General features: G+C 31.6%; 1 protein-coding gene across 2 annotated transcripts in view; it reads right to left on the bottom strand.

Moving 5' to 3' along the window:
• Positions 1-267: 267 nt before the first annotated feature.
• Positions 268-14,269, bottom strand: part of LOC143063477 (uncharacterized) — a 42,951-nt gene continuing 28,949 nt past the window's right edge. The window contains exons 6-10 of one of the 2 annotated variants that reach the window (XM_076235651.1): positions 13,607-13,753; positions 11,012-11,146; positions 7,005-7,178; positions 4,705-4,783; positions 271-3,201 (exon numbers count right to left, since the gene is read on the bottom strand). In XM_076235651.1, coding sequence (XP_076091766.1) covers positions 3,063-3,201; positions 4,705-4,783; positions 7,005-7,178; positions 11,012-11,146; positions 13,607-13,753 — 674 coding nt within the window. In that variant the 3' untranslated portion in view covers positions 271-3,062. Of the gene's footprint in view, positions 3,202-4,704; positions 4,784-7,004; positions 7,179-11,011; positions 11,147-13,606; positions 13,754-14,269 lie in introns of both variants that reach the window. The other variant, XM_076235652.1, reaches the window with a different exon arrangement.

Here is a 14,269-nt window from a genome sequence, read left to right as displayed (position 1 = left end):
GTTTTATTTAAAAATTGGTTGGGTAATTTTCAATTTTTACCTCCATTCATTTCTGTCAAAATTAATGTCATTCATGTCTCCTCCAACTATGACCATCACTTAACCTTTTTCATTATCACATATTTTACTTCTTCCATATAAATTATGGTCAATCTGGAGCATGAACTAAAGTGGATCTGCTATCTTTAATTTCTATGTTGATTTAAATCAAGTCTGAATGTTATCAATCAGTTTATTTTCTATTTGATAATTTTTGTGACCGAAAGCTCCCTTGGTTGTTGATTGCCATATTTTTGATAAATATCTCCTCAAAAAAGAAATGATACCCAATTTTTTTACATAATATTTTCTATCAATAAAAAAGATAAGTATTGCGACTAGCTGTATGTTCGAAAAGAGTCATAAGTCTGTAGGTAACTGCACTTTTGTTTTTGTTATATCAGAAAATAACGTCATTTTAGCGAATTTTTAAATTTTAAACGGAACCACATTTATGTCGTCCGAACACCTGTTTTTAATTTAATGAGGATGATTAAATATCCGGTCAACACAAGTAAACAAAAAGTTATTTAAGGTGACATCCAAAAAAGCCGGGTTCATATGCCTCGTCTACGCCAAAATGAGCGTGATAGAGCAGTGGAAATGGTACAAGCAGGTTTGTGCCATATTGTCGTTGCAAACGACTTTGGTGTTTCCAAATTGACAGTAACAAGATAAATGAGTCATTTAAGACAAACTGGGTCCTCTAAGGACAGACGACGTAGTGGACTTCCAAATGAAACGACATTACGCTAAGACCGTCGAATAAGATTCACTCATCTCAGGGATCGGTTTTTGCCAGCTACAATAACCGCAAGACAAACACATAGGAGGCATAATCCAAGGATATTCACTCAAACTGTACGTTATAGGCTAAGAGAGGCTGGTTTGCGTTCACGACATCCAGTAGTAGGAGCCATTTTAAAACTGCGCCATCGAACTGCACGCCTACGTTGGGCAAATGCACGTTTGTATTGGAACCGTGTTAGGTGGCAAAACGTCATTTTTAGTGACGAGTCCAGATTCCGCTTATAACTTAGAAGTGATGGAATAATGAGACCGTACAGACGCCAAAATGAACGTTATGCAGACACTGGTGTGCATGAATGTGTGACCGCTTTGGTGGTGGTGGTGTGATGGTCTGGGCAGGAATCACCCATTGTGGACGCACTGACTTGAAGTTCATAAACGGAAGTCTTACTAGACTTCGTTATCGTGAAGAAATTCTTTCTCCAATTGTACAACCATTCATTGCAATGCATGGAAATCGGCATACATTCGAACAGGAAAATGATAGGTGCCACGCGGCACGTGTATGCACACACTATCTTAGGCAGAATAACATTGACATTCTTTCCTGGCCAGCTTTATCGACAGATCTAGCACCCATTGAACATTTTTTGAATAAACTTGACAAATGTGAACGCAGACGTAATCAGCCAACCGAGTCAGTCTACCAGCTACGAGCCGCCTTGGTGGAAGAGTGGTATAACATTCTACAACCATTTATTCAGCCTTTAATTGGATCAATGCGTCGGAGATTGACTGCTGTTATCAACGCAAGGGGTGGCCATACGCGATATTAACTTTTCAACTCTTGGTTTTGACAACATCTTTAAATGGTCCGTGCAATAAGGAAAATGAATTGTTATCAGTTATCTTGTTAAAGTTTGTATGCGTTTTTATATAAAATAATATTATATTTATTGTTCCATAAAATACAAAACTCAAATTAAATTGTTGACAAATAAATTAACTATTTTTTTATAAAATCTGGGTATCGTTTCTTTTTGTTGATAGTATATAAATGTACAGTGAAAAATTCAAGTAACAAAAATACAAATGAGAGGTTTATCTAGCTATCTATTAAATCAGATTTAATCCACAATTTCCAACGTCAGAAAATGTCTGTACCAAGTCAGAAATCAGTTGTTATCTATATGTTGGATGTGTTTGAGCTTTTGATCTGGCTATATGATTAAAGATTTTCCGTTTTGAATTTTCCTCGGAGTTCAGTACTTTAGTGTTCGTTTGTCGTATATAAACCAAAAACAGCAGTGCTGCATTTTGGTTGGCAAAGACCTTTACATTTGATGATTACATAACACACAATTCTTACTTGGATAATTTTCGAAGGCACATGTCTGTATTCATTCAAAAAAGACAATATGCAATATGGTACGATGATAATTTACCTTCTTCTTTAGAATGTTGTGCCTAAAGAAATTGTGTTTTCTTCGTCAAATGTAATTGCTCTGTTTTTAAATTGAAATACAGAAATTGCATGTGTATTTTCGTCGCTATTCGGCTTTTTACCACGATTCTGTCGGTTTCTATCCTACACTAATGAATTGTGATTGACCCTAGTATTTCTAAATTCATTGATAAGATAGAAGAATCAAAATACTTTTAGTCTTCGGTATGCATATTCTTCACATACAAGCTATTTAAAACTGTGTCAAAAATGCAGTCTAGAGGCATCTTTCAGTATAAAACAGTATAAGTGCTTACTCAGTACAACAAACGCTACACGTTATTTTATGTCAAAGAACTATTCTTCATGACGTTCACAAGCTCAAAACTTTAATTTTACATTATAACCTTTGCTTTTATCGTCATTTATAATTCTTGCCTGATCACGAAGGGGTAGTTTGGATGTAATTTGAACGTAAGGGTAACGATCCTGATTATTGATTTATAAATAAGAATAAGAATCAAAATGTCTTAGATCGGAATCGGTTAAGATTGTACAATTGGCTTGATTAATCTATGAGAAAGATGTGACAGAATCAAACACATTACACATGATGTCAACTGTCTATCTTTTACCGTAATGATATTTTGATGTACACATAACGGTTAATTAAAATGCAGTGTGTTCTACAATTCTATAAAAAAAGTTGATGCAATTGCTTCATAAAGAAAGAATAAATAAATCAAAACAGTAACGTCTTCTTTCATCCGCACACTTAGCTGTCCGGTATAGCAAGAAATGTGGATTTTGCTTCGTTTGTATGAATTCACTAATGACTTTGCAGTTCAACACTTTCAGCACCAGCGTCAGTATTAGGACTACTTTGGCCTGATTTTTGAGCATCTAATAATGTAGTGTGTTCCCTTTGTGGGGACAGAGATAGATTGTTTCCTGCATTTTGGCGTCTTCTAAAACAGATGCATAAAATTTCATACTTGCAAGAAACTTTTGTTAAAATTTACGTAGAGAAAGTAAAATCATGATGATTAAAAAAAAATGTTTTATTTGGTAATATATCAGACCTGATTTTTTCGAATGAAACAATTTATAATAATAATTTACATGGTCTACATCTGGAACTTACTTTCAAATACTTCTTTACCACTCATTGTTTGTTTTTATTATTTGCGTAATTTGTATGGCAATTAAAGTACATTCATTTTCTTTGGTGTTTTTCAGGAATTTACCCTGGGTATAGATTTGCGGATTCAAGCCTTTTCGGCTGATTTGTTAAGTTTTGTCTTATGCTATATTTAACACCACTGTTCGAGATTAGGGGAGGGTTCGGCATGCTGCATACATGTTCAAACACCAACATTATGTACGTGCTTGTCTCGAGTGAGGACCGTTGAAGCTGTATTTCATAATATGTTGTACGTTTATCATTTTGTACATAAATCAGTCCGTTGTTGTTGTTTTGGTCTGTTTTTGCTTGAACTGTATTAGATTTGTCATTTTTAGACTTTTAAACCAGACTATACGAATTGGGCTTTGTCTTTTGTTGGGCGATGTATGGGTATCTATATTAGTTCACCTCTGTGCCGTTCGGCCTCTAGCTGGAGCTGGTTCATTTGCAGTATCCATTCGCTTGATATGTTTGAGCTTTTGATTTTGTTATTTGACTTTTTTCACGATGTTCAGTTTTTTATGCTGTTACTTTTTGCAAACATGCCACATCTTCGTATTTGCTTATTTGTGGTCTATATTTAATTCCTGTCAAAGTAATATTTACTGATAACAAAGGCGACATTTGTTAACCAATGTTCAAGTCTCTTTGAAAAGTGAAAATTCTAGGTTAAAAACCAAAACTTAGACAAGAGTTTCTGTGAAGTGAGATAGGGTGCATAGACAGAGTATGATGTGCAAGACAAAACATTTTATTCACTACCTACTTAGACTTCATATATAATATTTCAAAAACGAATATCATTCTGCTTACTAAAGTAGTTATTGTCTCACAAAATATTGCACATCAATTATAAGTAGAATGATAATTCTCGTTATGTTGATATACCTCGTAATAACCCTTACCCTAATCCGAACATCACTCATCTGTGTATTGAAAGAAACCATAATGCCCTCTTATACATTATCTTAACGCGTATGAATTAGAAATAAGGATGCAAATTGATTCAAATAAAATTTTGCCAGTGCAATTATTTTTAGAATCATTTATATTTTAGAAATTACAAATGTGTATAATGTTTTAAACCAATCTACCAATTATTGTTAGAATACTAATTACTGTCAGACCTTACCCTTTATATATTATCTTTCCTCCAACTGTTGTCAGATGCTTATTAATTTCATACCTGACCCCTTTTATATTATCTTTCTTCCAAGTATTGTCAGATAATAATTACTGTCGAAACTAACATTTTTTTTACTACTGTTACTAACTACTAACTTACCGGATACAAAATATCACTACTCCAATTATTGCCAGAACACTAATAATTGCTAACACTGGGATAATTATTGAAACACTTACTGAAAAAAGTAACAATGTCAAAATTAAATAACCTAACTTTTATAAAATGGTATATATTTAAAGACTAAATTATTTCTTTCAACAATTTTATGTTAAATCTCTTGCACAAAAACTTTCAAGAAAAGTAATGTTATTGACAAAACGAACACTAGCACAACCGGTGGTAACACTAGCAAAAATTTGATTCTGGGGATATTTTTGCCTAATCTCTTGTTATTAAATTTATAAATTCTGTGGTAATTAAACTCTTTCCAAACCCATTGTATAAATATAGATTCTACAACTGCATCGAGTGTAACGTCATCAGACATGATTGCATTTTTTTTTCTTGACAAATAAATATGAAATTTAGAGAAAAGCAAGAAAACCCAACGTCATAATCGGATTTCGACCAATAAAGAACTAACATCAGACGAAACATACGTTCATCAAATAGAACAGTCAACAAGTCAAGAAAAGCACAAATCGTTCAACAATTAGCAAAAAAATTAAATCAACGTATGGTTTTCGATGATCTCAGAAAATGATGGAATAGTTTACGAATAAATCAAAATGTTCTAAAATGGAATATTGAAAGCAGTCGAAAAAATGTCATAAAATAAAAATGTATTTGAAAATCATTTAAGAAACAGGTTCTTGCATAGTTACTCGTTGATTATCGTATTTATCCAATCTCCATACAGTAGTTGAAATATGAATTTTAATTACCTCGATTGGAAAAATCCGATAATCTACTGGTGACGATGTATGTATGTGTGAGAGAGATATGTCAAATATGGTCTAGTCTCTTTTTATTGTTCACTCTGAAAAACATTTTCTATATTCCTTACATGTCGAAAAAGTTAAATTCCCAGAAGTAGTTAAAATCATCATTACGTAAATCCTTATATTATCAAAGTTAAGCAAAAAATGAAAAAGTTAAATTCCCAGAAGTAGTTAAAATCATCATTACGTAAATCCTTATATTATCAAAGTTAAGCAAAAAATGAAAAATTTAAATAATAACAAATGTTCAGAGAAAAATTGTAGGTCTTTCACCCAAATTTACTTGAGTAACAATTTGGATGAAAAACTATGCCTGGTGTTAAATAGCATTCAGATCCTAAAAATAAGGTTTTTTTAAATACACTTTAGGTGGAAAAAAAGCATTTGCTTGAAATAAGGGTGATAAGGTTCTAATGTTTTACAACCTTTTATTTACGGTATCATATGATATATTTCTTCGCACTAATACAACAAAAAGTATACTTCTTGTTTCTTTTAAATGAATTCAAAGCAGAAGATGTCTACTTCCAGTTTACAAGTTCGTCACCCCCGGTGAATTTTTTTATGTGGATATATCTTCCAGCCATATTCTAAAGACTCCATGGCTTTATCAGGTAGAAATACTAATTAATATAAAAGTTTGACTGTAGAACTCCAAATTTAGTTTTGAATTTGACCTTAATATCAAGGCCAAAAAACAATAGCATCAAATCAAAAGAACCTTACTCTTTACAAAAGATGGTTAATGAGTAATAATGTAATACAGATATTTAAATGCATTAAATTGGCATGTCATAATAATATATATGTTATTGCATTTAGTACCTTGATAAAATCTTTTTGTCGATATCTGACGAAAAGTGATAATAAGATAAAAAGAAAATTTAGAACAAAATATTTACATTAAGCTGTTGCCTCATTACCTCATTACCTCAAATCAAAAGATGCTCGATCTCTTACACGAATGGTTTGTGATATACAAATACATTTCACTTATATCTTCTATCGTTTCGGTCATAATTTACAAAAAAAACTGAGAATATAAATAGCAATTTAGAAAAATTAATATGTTGCTCACTTTCTTTCACAACGACAAAGTTCAGAGTAAAAGATATAACAAATAAAAAAAAGTGTCCGGGGATATAACTCATAAAAAGGAAGCTTATCGGTTAAACTATGTCAATTTCATAGCGTATAAATTCTTCAATATTATATAGTAGATATCTTAGCTACATCTTTCGAAAACTACTCATAAGAATCAAAGTGGCGGAAGAAAACAAATATATAAGTTTTCATGGAAAAGTGAAAAGACCCAATTAACTCTAGACTTTCCACATAATTGAAAGTTCAAATGGATGAAATATAAAAACAACGATGTCAATGGATGTCTTAAAGGCATGTCTTTTTCAAATTTGATCATGAAAAATAATTTTCTTATAAAAGGAAAATATATACCGGTATCTGGGATCAACGTAGCCATGGTGACACTATTATTGGTGGTGGTTGTGGAAATATTAACATCTGTGGAAAAAATAGCTGTTATTTGAAATGTAACTCCTGGTGAGGTTGGAGATAATTTGGTACTTGTCATCTTTGTCGAACTACTTGGTGTTGGTGATATGGAAATTCCTATTTGAAAATAAAGATCAAAAGTTCAATTCAGTACTTTTAGTTAATATTCTTTTCGGTGCAATCAGTAGTTATTCCAAGAAGATATTGTCTCTTTGTTTTCGCCATGTTATTAGGACAACTGTTATAAGGAAGGGGATCATAATGAATTTTTAGAAAATAATTAAGCGTTTCAGTGAGAATACCACTTTTCGAAGAGATTAACTATCACTTTATCTGAAGGATGTACTTAGGTGAGGGTTTGTGAAATTAAAAAAAATCAAGAATTAAAAATTGATACTATAAGTCGAAAGAGCATTGATTAGGAATCGAAATAAGCAAAAAATATTGATAGGTCATGGACCTCCTTTTCGAGATATTTGATATTTAAAATATGTCGGGAAAAGGTTGACTCGGACTTTTACCTTATATTTGCATTGGTATTATTTGGGTCTCAAATCAAGACAAAGAAAATTAACAATCTGCTATCATTTTGGTAAATGACCCAATATGAGCTATAAAATATTGTATAAAAAAATAAAGGGGTGTTATGGGGCGAAATAGTTTACATTGTATTGAATGGAAAAACGCCAAGGAGTCCGAACATTTGATACAAATGCCAAAACCTCACCTAAGTACATCCTTAAGTGATAACTTTTACGTTTACTTATCGTTCCACCAGATTGTTATTTTGACAATACTATGGAGGCATTTAAATTAACATATATTTGTCTGTGAGCGTACATGATGTTAAAGCGTTTCAGACTGAGGAAATTTATAAAGTGTTGTTTTCATATCTTTCAGGAATTGTAAGAGTTGAGTCTACATCATGCTACCTGTATTTAATTTTCTTAACTTGACCTAACATCGTGCATTTCCTTAACATAGAGTGAAATTAAAGAAATTGCAATGAAAATGACTATTCTCTTTTTCAATGTTTTTAGAACCCTTATAGAGATAAGTAATCTAATTTTGACCTTGAATCTAGTTCAGTGAAAGACAGTTATAAAAGCATTGTGTACAATTTGGAGTTTAGTAAGGCGTTCATTATCACTGAACTAGTATATCTATTTGTTTCGGGGCCAGCTGAAGGACGCCTCCGGGTGCGGGAATTTCTCGCTACATTGAAGACCTGTTGATGACCTTCTGCTGTTGTTTGTTCTATGGTCTGGTTGTTGTCTCTTTGACACATTCCCCATTTCAATTCTCAATTTTATTTTAAAATGTGTGCACATGACATACACCTTTACATTTAAACATTGCACTGTCCAGTTGTCACTTAAACAATAAATAACTATTCATTTGGTTTCAGGTTTTTTTTTTCATTACTAGTATTAAATTCAGTTTGATACGTCATGTTTTTCATATATCTCTGCAACATTTCGTTTTCGAGTACTGTTGACCGTGTTTGAATGTATTGGCTTGTTTTGCATAAGAACTTATTGCGTCGAGTAGAAAATACTTCATCCACATGTTTATGTGACATGTAACATAAAAGTTTATCAGAAGGTTACAACAAGGATTGTATAAAGATAAATGCTTTTGAATGGGATTTTAAAGGTAATCATTTAACATTATTCAAGAACTAAATCTAATATTTTGTCTAAGAATAGGTTGCACTTGTTTTGTTTGGGAAATTTTTCTTTGAAAATGAAAAAGATAGTGTATTCTTTGGATTAATCATATATACTGATTCCATGACAAATATAAGTTTTTTTGTAAATATTTCATAACAGTAGGATTATATGTTTTTAAACGCAAATAGGAAAACTGGAATATAATATCACGTGAATATGTAAATAAAAAAAATAAACAGTTCATTCTTTAGCTATTACTCTGAAATTTTACAAGTGCAAAAACACACTGTTAGGTTCATGCCAGTAGAGTTTGAGCAAAAGACTTAATGAAGGAATGCACTCGGTGATTCTGTTATCTTAAAACATTTGTTTATCTTAGAAATAATGGAAAAAAATAGTATTCCACATTGATTATGACGATAAAAGAAAACAGTTTTTTTAGTTATTTCCTGATAGATATCTATATATATATATGTCAATATTTGCAATCACTAAGTTTATTGACGTCAGAGACTTATATGACTTTAAACCATCATCTACCCAGCATTATGTAAGTGCCCGTAATTTACATAGGGGCACGCTACATTGATGGAACACATTTATAAAAAAAAAATGCTTCAAAGATACTTCAGCCGGTTACAAGGCGTTAAGTTCCGATACCAAGGTAATTTCCAGATCAAACCAAAATCTGCCACAGTCGATGCAACCTGGAAGCTACCTGTACCTTTAATAATTTACGCATCACTACCTATGATTGGCCTAAATGTTTTGCTACATTTACTACGATGCTTACAAACAATTAAGGCACCGAAAAGGGGATCTTTGTTTAACTAAGTTTAACTAAAGTGTTCTGGTAGGGTTTTATGTGAATTATATTCAATTTTGTAAAAGTATTGAACGTTGTGTATATAATGAATTGTAGAGCTTAATTCAATCCTGTTATCTGTTTACATGTAATAAGTAGGCCAATATTAATGATTTTCTGTGCTTCTTTATTGAAACCAGTGCCTTTGGTGTTTTCTGCTTTAATACATCTCTATTGCCGTTTAAGTCAGCTACGTTACCGGTAAATACTTAGATTGTAATTCGACACCAGGGTTAACAAATGTATACTTTAATTTATCAATAACAGTCACCAGAGTGTAATCCTACATAAATACAAATACTTTTGGATCACACTCACCCATCCCGAAAGAGTACAAAAACTTTGCAGAACTAGTTTTATTACACTTTACTTTTTATCAACTTTCATGACAAAGTTAAATCAATCTTTAGGAACGCTCAGAACATGTATGCAATAAAATGAATTTTACTACATCATCGACATAAAATAGTGCTTTCTTTACCTTTGCTAACTTTCTAAAGATATTCCCTTTATTTTTTATCAGCAGTCACCACATGATTTATTATTGTTGGTTGATTGTACATTAGGGATTCATGATGTATAAAGATAACAGCAGAATGCTGCTGTTTACATGTAAGTAATAGATTCAGTGAAATCTTATGCGGGTTACCAACTAAAATCGAGGAAACACATTGCCGGCAAGAGGAAAGCACTGATCTGCAACAAAAACTAACGAAAACATACATAGAAAAAGAACATTTGATAACAACTGCCTAATTCTGACTCGGTTCGGGACATTGAAAGAAAAACATGGTTGTCGATCCTGGTTACTGCTAGCTAAATCTCCCGCATATATAGTAAAGCTATAAAACCGTAAAAATGACAACACAGCGTGACAGGAATACAGTACAATAGACGCATAATTACTCAGCACTGAGAAATGTCTTAATAAATATTATATATGTAGTTTACAACATGCAAACCGTAAAATGACAACAGTCACAAAAACGAGCACGACTTCAAAGTTTAGAAGGATTTTTTTTTTTGCTTTTCTTTTTTGTTTTAATTTTAAATTTTAAACATATTTTAATATTCACCTGTTACATCAACCCTAAGTTGCCCAGCTTAGAATGATTTGATTGAACATGTTCTTGAATATTAGTATCACCAGAAACTAGTTTCATTTGAATTTAGATAACTATGTATAGGTGAACAGTCTAGAATGCTTGAAATTTAAATAGATTTATTTCCCTCTCCGATGTTAAAAAACAAGGCTTTTCTAATGGCAGATCCTCTTCTCATCGTTTGCATACTCAAACTTTAAAGCAAAACTTAACCCTTTTCTGGAACATCCACCATCATCAAAATACTTGATTTAAATTGCTGTCAGCTAAGCTAAAATGTTTGGAAAATTCAGAAGATAAAATGCTTACCTGGCCATTTATTTGTTGGAGCATGTTTGGAAATACATAACGTATACAACTTAATGGAGCAATCAAATAGTTTGATTGAATACACCTTTCTGTGTCTGTGTATAGCGGCACACCTTGTTGGGTATAATGGTAATGCTAAAACAATAAAATTCACTGAACTAAGATCTTAATTCATTAAATTTGCATGAAAGACAATTTTCTGTTTTCATAAAAATTTGATATACCAATTTATTAACAACTTATTTTCAGGTTCTTACAACTTTAGAGATTTTCGGAATCATTTAGCTTGATCTGTTTGAATGCCTTGAAACATTTTGCCCATTGACTCCCATATTTTCTTTTATAAATCTTTTACCTCAAGAATAGATTACCTTAGCTGTATTTGGCAAAACTTTTAGAAATTTTCGGTACTCAATGCTCTTCAACTTCGTGCTTTATTTGGCATCTTAAACATTTTTTGATTCGAGCGTCACTGATGAGCTTTTTGTAGACGAAACGCTTGTCTGGCGTAAATTTAAAACTTTAATCTCAGTAATTATGATGAGTTTATTTACATGTATAAATATAAGCAATCTGTAAAAAGTCTTATAAAATCGTTGTTATTTTCTAATAGTTTTTGAGAACGTTAACTTGCCAATGATAAAGCTATGAAAAATTTAGAGAGAATAATTTCCCACCAAAATTTCAATGGCTTATATCTCAAAAACAAGTACATTGACCTATTTTTATTTTGTTTTTCTATTTGGTTCCTTTATTGATCCCCTATTAATATATACTAGTGTTATGAAAAGCTTGTTTTTTTGAAACTGAGTAGCGAACTTCCTTAATGTACCGATTGTGTTATACTATCTATTTTGGCAGTTGGTGCATTTTGAAATTGTAACACGATGATGACTGCTGAACACATATTTTGACTATTTTATTTATTATGTCTGTTTAGTGCACGCATCATTGTAAATTTAACAGAATTTGATGACACTGTCATAAAAAGTGAGAGGTTTATCGCTATAAAACCATTTTTAATCCTCCATTTTCTACATTTGAAAATGTCTGTACCAAATCAGGAATATGACTGTTGATGTCCATTCGTTTTTTATGTGTTTTGTCATTTGTATTGCCATGATTAGGGACTTTCCGATTTGATTTTCCTCTGAGTTCAGTATTTTTTTGAATATACTTTTTGTTTTACCTTGATACGTTTTGTTTTGAATAGATATATGAGAATTCGAATTGCGCCTGTGCAGGTCTCAATTAGGGTTGTAAGTCTAAATATGGACATTCCTACAGTAGCAGGACGAAACTAACGACTTCGTGTTATTTAGTTGTGACTTTTTATACTTCTAGATGAGGTTTTTATATTTGTTTTCCATCTATATTTTTATATTTTTATAAAGTTAAGTACATATTTAACAACGATAGTGGTTAAACAGCCGTATTAATGTGTCCCTCGAAAACATGTTATTTCCGTTAACAAGTAAAATACTCACTCAGGACAAAACAGTGAGCATTATGAATGGCATCTAATGAGTTAAATTTGTTTTAAAGGTCAATACAAATATGTATGAATATATCAATGGTCATTTAGTTCGATTCATATAAGTCTAGAAAACAGAACAAACTTGAAACTGGTTGAGATTTGTTAAGCATATAATCTCCGTGGAATGGTGTTTTATAAATTTACGGCAATTTTGAATATACATTGCACATCCAAAAGATATGAGTCGGTGCCCATATTAATATTTATTAAAACTTTCCCTACAATGATTAATAGTTTGTACACATGTCGTGCGTTTCGTCCATAAAAGACGCATAAACGAAGTTAACGAATCAAAATTAGTAAATTAGTAAATTGTTAACAGCAATAGTGTGCAATAAAATAAATAAGTCACGTTAACAAAATAGAAACAAATTACGTAAGAGATGATGATTCTTGAAGACCAAAAATAAGAAATCGATTCCTCGGGAAGAAATCTTTAGTATTTCGAAAATTTTAAACGTTTTGTAGTTATTACCATGTTTGTGGTAATTTAATTTCTATACAAAAGTGATGCTAACTTGGTTGGTGACACCGTAGAGGATTAAACTCCAACTAGCAGTGGCATCTACAAAGTGGTTGTTAAAACACATTTGATTTATCTTAGAATGACGTTCTTACAATCAAAGTTCGGTATGTGTGTGTGTTTTTTATTGTAAATAAGAAATATGACTTTGAAAACAAATTAATAAAAGACCACAAAACACTTTAACAAATCATATATAATAGTATATGCCACAAACATGTGCCTGAACGCCTATTACAAGTATCCAAGATAGTCAGCTATGCAATATATAAAATAATAAATGTTTATTGAATTCAATAATATCATTTCTTTTTTAACATTAAACCCAAGAGGATGACATTGACAATTCTAAGGTAGTTGTAATCTAAACTCGGTATAATGTAATTTTTCATAATCTGGATTTGTTGATAAAATCACGTCCTGAGGAAAGGGTTTTATATTACGTCAGATGATTTCGTATGTCCATCCCAGTACAGACAACTTTTATAAGTCAATTTTAGTTTATCATGTATTCATATACGATCAAGCAACTTACGTTTTTGAATGTCAAAATCATTATAATGTAACCCATGCAACCAATATTGTCCCTTTGTTGAAGAGGATAATTCACCTTCGTTTAACAACCTTGAGGAAATGTCCTTACATAATTTCTGTGCGTCATACCATGACATCGCATTTCGTTCTGAAATAACAAAATAAAGGTAAGTTTTATTTTATGTTTCCGAATTACCTTTAATGTTTGATGTTGGTTAGTCTTACCTTTCTTAGTGTATTCCGTAGATTTTTGTGTATCTTTTTATCGCTTTCGTTGATTTAGACATTGAGGTGTCAGTATCTCTTCGATGATGTTTAAATGTTCATCGATATTTTTTGCCTCTATTGTATTATTGGCATTTCAAGCACTGTTTGAGAAAATATGCAAATAAGATGATTAATAGATACCACGATTCATTTAATTTCCAGACGCGCGTTTTTTTCTTTGTTTTTTTGGGTTGTTTTTTTAAGCTCATCAGTAACTGAATTGCAATATGAACAAATATAAGATCCAAAAATAGTAAATATTTGAAAGCAAAATGTCTCTTGATTTGACACCGCTGTTTTGTTAGAACGAACACATTGAACCACGCATTTATGTATGGATATACATAAACCAAGGACCTCAAATCAAAAGACTCTAGTCCTCTACTGTATATTGTTC

Source organism: Mytilus galloprovincialis, chromosome 2 (genome assembly GCF_965363235.1).
Source record: "Mytilus galloprovincialis chromosome 2, xbMytGall1.hap1.1, whole genome shotgun sequence".
NCBI lineage: Eukaryota > Metazoa > Mollusca > Bivalvia > Mytilida > Mytilidae > Mytilus > Mytilus galloprovincialis.
Note: the sequence above shows the minus strand (reverse complement) of the source record. Positions and strands in the feature narration are given on the sequence as shown.